The sequence below is a fragment of the Thermobia domestica genome, chromosome 4 (assembly GCF_964235325.1).
Source record: "Thermobia domestica chromosome 4, izTheDome1.hap1.1, whole genome shotgun sequence".
Lineage (NCBI taxonomy): Eukaryota > Metazoa > Arthropoda > Insecta > Zygentoma > Lepismatidae > Thermobia > Thermobia domestica.
The window spans coordinates 99716480-99725631 of record NC_137457.1 but is presented as its reverse complement, the minus strand read 5'-3'; the positions used below and the strand labels follow the sequence as shown (position 1 = coordinate 99725631).

Genomic DNA, 9152 nt, shown 5'->3' with positions numbered 1-9152 from the left:
GCTACTAAATATTAGAAAATGTAAAGTAGTGTCATACACCAGGAAAATAAACTATGTACGCAATGCGTATACTATTAATCAAACGCCAATTGAGAGAGTGGATTATGTTACTGATCTTGGAGTCACTCTGCAGTCAAACCTATCATTCGATATTCATGTCAACAGAGTAATTGGTGAGGCCTTTAGGAATCTTGGCTTTGTGATGAGATTAGGAGGTGATTTTTCTAATACTAATGCTCTCAAAACATTATACACTGCCTATGTGCGGTCTAAGGTGGAATATGCAGCGATAATATGGGGTTCTAATAGTAAGAAATATATAAATAAAATCGAAAACATTCAAAATAAATTTGTGCGCTTTTTGACATATAAAGAAACAGGTATATATCCCAAATTTGAGAACTACGAAGGTCTTCGAAACAAATATTTATTACAATCTCTTGAAAGCAGAAGAAGTCATTTCATATTATCTTTCTTACATAAAATAATTCATGGTGCAATAGATTCAGAATATTTGTTATCAGAAATAAAAATTCGCGTCCCACATAGAACAACGAGACCCCATAATGACATATTCCATCTTTCAGCGCAAAGGACTAATGCATTAGATGTATCGCCTATCAGAAAAATGTGTATATTGTATAATAAGACGTCACAAGAACACCCAGATATAGATGTTTTTAGTTACAAACAAAATTTTCACTCTACATAAATTTGTTGTATCCTGTATATCGTGCTATTTGTATTTTAACGTATATTTTACTTTCATATTATTATTTTATTGTATGTGTATTTTAGAGTGTATTATAATTGAATTGTGTCATATTAGTATGTTATTATATATGTATTTTAAAGTGTATTAAATACACTTTACAACAAGGGAAACTGTAATTAGGCATTTGCCTGTTGTTTTTCCGAAATAAATAAATAAATAAATCCTCAGCCGGAACATCCCACTTTCGGCGTCCACTCAGGGTCAGGAAGCAGCAGGGGTAATGAATTCAGGGTTAGGCAAAAGTATCGGGACAGGCCAATAATACGAGACAGCATCGAATGCGGTGTCGTCATAATCGCTACACTATATGATGTCATCCAGTGATCAGAGAAATTTATTTTATGTAATCTTAATACGTCTATATTACTTTAAGGAGCTGCTGAACCGATTGTAGTTTTTTTAAAAAAAAAAAAAAAAAAGAGAGAGATTTCAAAAGTCAAAATATTTGTTTACAATTTGTGTACTTACTATTCATGCATATGTGATAGGTTTCGTGTTAAATTTTACATATATTGCTATTTTCGATAGCATTGTTCTGTTCCATTGACCAGAATAACCCAATATAACGATTCACTCTATGGACCAATAATTCTTTTTTACGCAGGGCTCGAAATGAAAAGTTTCACGAAACGGAACGCTAGATACTTTCTGAAGTGTGCTTCAATTTGTATGAGTTTTTGTGTGGTTCATTGAACCTTCTCACGAGACGGAACGGAATGGTTCCCGCCTTTCACGAACCGGAACGCCGTCCGGTCCGCTCCGGGCCATTTTGAAAGAAAGGAAAAGGGGTAATTTAACGTCCCACGATTGTGCCAGCGATAGGGCTAAAGGGGACGATGAAGGAGAATGATGAAGAAAAAATGGTGGAATGAGAAAGTGGGAGGAAACGGGAGAAAACCCACGAGCACGGTGTTGGCCACCACAAGCTCACATGGCAATGCCTGGGATCAAACCTGGGAGCCCGAGCACTACCACTGAGCCACCGTGACCCCCCCGGTCCATTTCGAGGTCTGTTTTTACGTCAGTGTTTGAATTTCGTCCTTGAAATTAGAGCTGAAATGGTTTCAACTGATTCGTTAACAGTTTTCCGCGAGAAATAAACTGAACTGATAAACAAAAGTTGCTGATACGTTTAGCCTGTACAGTTATGGGGGGAAAAATATATTTTTGCATGCTTAAACTCTTTATACATCTGTGTTATTCGTTTTTACCTGTTATAGAATTCCATACCGTCAGTGCAAAATGTCTGAAGAAAAGATTCCAGAGGCACAGTATTATGTTGTTGAATTCTCCGACGGGATACAACTGGTGCCGGTTAATTGGTTACTAGATGGGAAAAGAAAATGCTATTGGCCGAACTACAGCAGTTTTACAAAATACTATAAGGCAGTAGAGGAGAAATTAGAACCAAAGGAAGACTGGAGTATCCATAGGGTTTATGAAATTATTGGTCAATCATGTGAGTGTTTTAATATTTTCTTCACCACTTTCTTAATTATATAAAGACTTCGATTTTTTATATGGATTTTTTTTTAAAATTTGAATTTATTGAAACTGAAAAGAAAAAGGAAAAGAAAAAAATGTCAAACGTACAATTTTACAATAATATCTGTCACAAACAAAAAGTATGAGTTTTTTATATTATTGTAGATATTAAGGGTCTTTCATACAGCAAAATTAAACTATACTAATTTTACAGTATTTCTGTAATATCCTCAAAATCAATAAAAAGTAACTTGAAAAATGGAAATGTAGTGCAATAGACAATATTATTGTGCATGTCATACCGTTATCATGACTCATCTTTCTCGTTTTGCTGTGTAGTTATTAATAGATGCGGCATGGATTTGTGAGATACACCTATAAGCTGCAAAGGGACGGCTAGATGATTCGTAAAAAGCTAGGTGGTAGGTGATTCGTAAAAATGCAAAATAATATAATATTGATGACACTGGGTTCACACTGTTCAATTTCTTTATCTGTTTTGAAGATATTACAGAAAAACTGTAAAATTAGTACAGTTTAATTTTGGTGAATAGAAGATCCTTGGTAATCGTAATAAAAATGAGACTGTAAACTAAGTTGTGTTTGCAATAATTGAGCGTACTTGGTGAGAGTAATAGTAAATTCCAAGATGATATATTTGCTGTCAAAAACCTACCACTTGTGGATCAATTCCTCGCTATGACATTCTTGCATTTTTGCATTCTTACATTGAAAAACACTCATGTAATAACCTGTTAACAAAGTTTATCCATACAGATGTAATACTTTATTTTACTCACTTAGAGCGAACGCTCTGACCATGAGGCTATGGGGGAAACTACTAAAATTTTATTATAACATTTTACTTAGAAAAAATACGGCCTCTTATAATGAAGTAAGGTAACACCAACGTAAATTACAGAAAGTAGAGACAAAGAATATTTTACTTACGATTTGGTGTCCTAAGTGGCAGATAGTTTCTATTAACATTGTTTAAATCTATTTATTGCTTTACTTATTCAACGGTATCAGTGATATACTGATTATTGGATATTTGTGACATCGTATACGAAACTTATTTTCTAAAAAAAATCAAGAGCGTAATACCGATTCGTTTAAACTTTTGTTTGTCTCGCCTGGAGTTCATGATTAAAAGTATGATGCACTTCTGTTCAACGTCCAGGAATGTGGATATTTCAATTTTTGGTTGTTTGAAGGTTACGGTTTTCATTCACAGTGCCTCAGGGTTCTTTGAATTTTCATAATAATGAGGCGTTGAATGTTACCAAACGTAATTTTTTAAAAATAATCATAGCGATGGTTACATAGTGGCCATTAAAAAAAAAAAAGGCTTCTGACTGCTTGTTGAGCTGAAGCGGTAGTAGCTCCTACGATTGGCATCTACACTCGTTTTTGTGATGATTTGGCGCAAAAACTACTGAACCAATCAATATTTTTGCTACTATGAATCTTTATATAAAGATTTGCCAGAAATAAATGTCTCCTTTTCTGTATACACATATGTATACAAAGTGCATGTTAAAAATGGATGAAAAAATGGATCTGAGGGAAACATGTACGAAACCAGAATTTTGACGATAACAGATTTCAGTTTCGTAAGCAAAGTTCTCGTGGGCCGCAACAAAGTGCCCCTAGAGGCAAAAGTCGGGCGCAGTAGACCTAATGGGTAAAAAGTGCAACTGAAGGTAAAAATGGATAAAATAAAAGGTGGGTTTTAATTCTGTAAAGGTGCTCCCTGCCTTCCCGTCGTTATGGCTCTGGGGTCAACTTGAAAGCATTAAATGGAAAAAAATTGAAACCTCTATAAGAAGCACTATTTTTCGATTCTATAGCAGAAATCAGTGAGTTGCTGGAGCGAAGTCCCAAGTGGTCTAAGTGACACTCTTGGAATAAAGCCCAACAGGTGAAAACACGTTGAGTCAGTTCAAAATGGTCTTGCATTCGCTTTTGTTCAACTCGAAGCAATTCTGACATTGTATATAATTTTACTGACGAACATGATTAGAAGTGATATTAGTAAACTCTAATTTGTTTCAATATTCATTCTAGATTCTTACGAGCGTGGGATGAAGAAATTAGAACTCGGGAGAGACCAGACCGAAGTTGATACAGGTAATGAAGAATCTTTTGAGATACAGAGAAAGAAACGTCGCATACGAGCTAGAAAACAGCAATCATCATCTTCGGACGAAGATATTGCCCTTAGTGAAGCGATTAAGCAAAGTGTTTCTACAATAAAGAAGACTTTGCCACCGGTACCGAATCTCTTTTCTAAAAAGGTCGTGACGAGCACCAATGTGGATGATCCTGGAATGGCAAAAACCCCTAAGCGGAGCCCAGTCACTTCAGATGAGAGTACTGCTGTCCAAGAACACGAAGGTTAGTTCCAGTAATATATAAAATTAGATCTTAAATTCAATTCATTTGTAAATTGCCATTTATAGTTTTTTAATACTTAATATGCTTTTACAGTAAAAATGTTTCTAACGCACGAAATATCAATAGTAACCTTTATTTTCAACCAGTTATCAACAATTCTATGACAAGGGTCCCTCCATACGGTACATTCCTTTTTATTTGTAGTGGGTGGGGTAACATACAGACAATTAGTCAAAATATTTTCTTCCTCAGGGTAATTCTAGGAATGTGAAATGATATTCTATGCTACTGCTGATGACGATGTGGTGTTCTGCCCGAAGACTGGTCTGACCCAAAGGTTTGTGGGTAAGGTGAATCCATATGGTGATTTCCCATTGCGTTCCATGGGATGTTGACGTCCTAAGGACAGGAACTAAAGTTGAACGAGGGATCCGAACCTTTTGTTCCCAACCTGGAATTGAGCCCGGGACCCCTTGATTACAAGACGAGCTTATCCACTGTAGACATTTGTGCTATGCTATACTTTAGAAATGCTAATGCTACTAGACATTTATGCTTTACTTCAAATATAGATTTCTTTAAGGAAAACATATATTAGGTTCCTTGTATTTCTAGAAAAGTAGTCAAAAAGTAGGAAAAATGGATAGCCAATTTCCATTGTATAAAATTAAAATTAGCCAGTTTTCTTCTTCTGTTGAATAAAGTCGGAAAATCAAGTGGATTAAAATAATTAAGGAAATTAGCTGAACTAAACAACTTTTTTGATGTCAAAAAAATATTGTCACTGTTATTTACGCTTAAGAAGGCAACAAACAAATGTAAAGAAAACACTGAACAGTGACAAAGTAGTGTAGTTCAGTGTTTTCACGTCTTAGGCGACTTAGTTATTGTAACTCTTTAAATCCGTGTGACTCTCGGACTTCATTCAACAGAAGGGAGGATTATTCCCGAAAGTTAATAATGTATCAATGTTTTATATCCATGCTTTATATGTCATATATCTATGTTTACGTGCACTTCATGGACAGCAGCAATATTCCTATTTCCAGAACTCCGTTTATGGGAGTAGGATACATACTTAACAATACCTTGAAAAAAAAAACAGGAAAAGTGCTCAATGGTATTGTTTCTTAAAAGTTTCATCTGATGACTACGTCCGTATCTCTTGGAAATAACCTGGATAACGAGAGTTAATGTTAAAAAGGAAGTTCAAAAATCTCAAATACTACAAGATCGACGATTGTGTTAAATTCTCATTCTTATTGTAGACATTTATTAGATTTGTACTAAGTACAAAGATGTTCAGGAAAAAGGGTCACAAAGTTTCAGGGCAGAAAGATTGCATCAAAAGAAGAAAAAAGCCGTACTAAACATGTCTTTTGCGCTTCGTTTCGGAGTATGAGCTGCCGACAATGTGGGAAATCGAATTTCATAAACTATTCAACGTACAGAGTGGGGCCGTGGTGGCTGAGTGGTAGACCGTTCACCTCTGGTGCTTAGGGTCCCGGGTTCGATCCCAGCCCCCGCCAAGTGAACTTTGTGGTGGACAAACACCGTGTGCGTGGGCTTTCCCGGGGTTCTCCCGTTTCCTCCCACATTCTTCATTCCGTACAGAGTGCGGTTTAAGCTTTCGCACTCAGTCATACCTGCTCGATTTGGAAATATATATATTCCAAAACTCTAATGCGTGCGTAAGGAACTCCTTAAAAAAATTCTGTATCGCCTTTCGGAGTAATCCCGTCCGAACGCATTGTACAGATTTGGAACACGCATTTTCTAACTAATGTAAGTATGACTTCAAGTGTACGCTTTACACAACACTAATTAGTACCATAACGTTAAATAGTTTCTGAAGTTCAGTTTCCCACGTTTTCGGCAGCTTTTATCTCCGAAACGACGCGTTTCTTTACTAAAAGAACTTTTCTTTTGATCTACCCTGAAAGTTTGTGACCCTTTTTTCTGAACATGTTTTATATTGTACATAATCATTTACTTAATAGTTTGTTTTTATTGTTGCAGGCACTGTGCGGTATCACAAGCATTGCAAGGCATCAACAGATGCAGAGATATCAGATGTAATAAAAAAAGTGGCTTCGTCATGCTAAAGAGCGGGCTCTCAGGCAGAAGAACAACACTAACAATGATTAGTTATGCAAGAAAAAGTGTAAAATAAAACTAAGAACGCATTGTTTTGATGTTCTGTCATGCAGATTTAACGATCTGTGAAATCTGCAGTTAACGGTGATTTTTTTTTATTGTAGGAACAAAAGACAACAGTTTTTCAAGAAATGTGTTTGAGTGATAATAATACCCAAGTTATTTATTCTAAATTAAAGTCGGTCGTCTTCTCCTTCTTACAACTTAGTCACAAACAGATTATGTTGAATCATTTTTTTTTTTAACATTCGTCGCCCAAGGCAAAGACATTGGTATAACCCTTTTATGAGGTTACATATCCTCTTTTTTATTTTTAATGGAAGTGTAGGATTTACATGGATTAAACTTAATTAGCATTTATTGAAATAAAGAAAGAAAATCTACTGTACTTGGTTTTTAGTCTCAATGTAAATTATGAAATTGAAAACAAAATTTCAATCAATTTTTCAATTAATAAGAATTACATACTGTACAATATATATATAAAATCTTCTGATAGTTGATTGTTCCGTTTCTCTTCATTAATTATCTGTAACTTTGTTGCGCAGCTGATAGAATTCGGTGCCGGTGACTGATAGTTCGCAAACTAAAATCCTGTCGACACTAAACTAAAATTTAAAAAACCGTTCACTATTCTCGCTTAGCCATGGAAATGCATTGGGCGTATGGTTGCAGAGCTGCTTTCGTGGTTTATCACGACATATATTTTGAACCCGCAACTATTTTTTTTAATCTTTTGGTATATTATATAATAACACCACATTTTCACGAAGCTGGTATGGTTAAGCCAGTTTTCTTAGAAACTTTTTTCTCTGTTCTGAATTAGTACGTCCACTAGAATGCTACGTCGAAATTAATTACATAAGTATTACAGAAAGTTCATTGTTTGCACCCTTTGTCTTTTCTTTTATTACTAAATGAAGATCTAATTAAATTTCCATTATGGTGCGGGAAATGTCCTGCTTCCGAGTGGCAGACTTCATATTAGGAGTCATAGTTGGATGGACATTCAACTAGCACTCTTGACAATGGAAATTCCGTCTCTCGGAAGCAGGGTATTCAAGCATCATAAAGGACATTTATATCTTCGTTTAGTAATATAAGGAAGGGCAAAGGGTGGTCCCTCCCTTCTCCGTCCAGCTAGGCGATTTGAGATATCCATGTGACATCCACCGGACGTCCCATCGCGATGTACAAATCACGTCTCGCAGACATCACACGGACGTCTCGCGGGACGTCCATGGGATATCCATGAAGCGGACATTCGGCCGTCTGATCAACAGCTACAGGACGTCCTGCTGATATCGTGGGATGACGCATGGACATCGCAAATATCCCATCGGGACATCCCATTGGACATCCTGAGGATATTGAATGCTATTAGGGGTGTGCTCATGCTCAAACTTCTAATATTTTGCAAGGGCAGAGAATTAGTATAAGAAAAGTGGGTTCAATCGAGGAATCACATGTAAGAAATTTTCCTTATCCTGAAACTCAGTTTCACGGTTTTGTGCTATCTGAATCTAACCCGCATTTTCCAAGGTCAAACTTTGAAAGAAATCAAAATTTAGAATCACATGTAAATGTTAATATGCCTCATGGCACAGATGTACTTAGGGGTGACACTGAAGAAACTCATATAAAACAACCCTATGCAGATATTAAGAGTACTAATATATTTCAAAATCATTTGAGTAATAATCTTGAAACTGGTAGGCCTATTTTAGGTAATGATAACTTAGGTTTCACTATGGCTAGACCCGCCTTAGCATGTGACTTCCGAAAGCATGTATCCCAGAGTGCCTATGTTGCATTGCAGAAACAAATACATTCTTTATCCGTGGTGGACGGATCTGAAAGTCATTCTTTTTCATATTTTTGGTTCGTCTAGACGAGATAATTAGGCGACAAGAAATGACTGTAGAGGTAATTTTAGTTGCGAGTTTAGAACAAACTCGTGGTGAGTTTAATCGCACCTTATATTCCTACTTGAGTATATCTAACAATTGGGAACATATTTGCTCAAGTTTGCTTGCAAGGTTCGTATCTACAATTAGTAGAACTCAATTTGTGAGTCATTATTTTTATAGGATTATGTTAGAGCACGAAAACATGTATACTTTCTTGCAAGAAAAACTAAGTATTGCCAATGTCTTGGGTCTTCATTATGACGATCACGTGTTTTGCGACATAGTAACTAATTTAGTACCTCCGCATATTTATGCGAGATATTTCACAAATCAGATTCCTACTACTGTACCCGAGCTTATGACCATTGCTCAATCTTGTGACCACTTTATCAGGTATAATCATGATTATTGTAAATTAAAGGGTA

General features: G+C 35.9%; 1 protein-coding gene across 1 annotated transcript; it reads left to right on the top strand.

Moving 5' to 3' along the window:
- Positions 1-2092: 2092 nt before the first annotated feature.
- LOC145683341 (uncharacterized) lies at positions 2093-7077 on the top strand. Its single transcript, XM_081754684.1, has 3 exons — positions 2093-2234; positions 4331-4660; positions 6680-7077. Exons 2-3 carry the CDS (start codon positions 4348-4350, stop codon positions 6763-6765), a joined length of 399 nt encoding a protein of 132 aa, XP_081610810.1. The 5' UTR covers positions 2093-2234; positions 4331-4347; the 3' UTR covers positions 6766-7077.
- The last annotated feature ends 2075 nt before the right edge of the window (positions 7078-9152 follow it).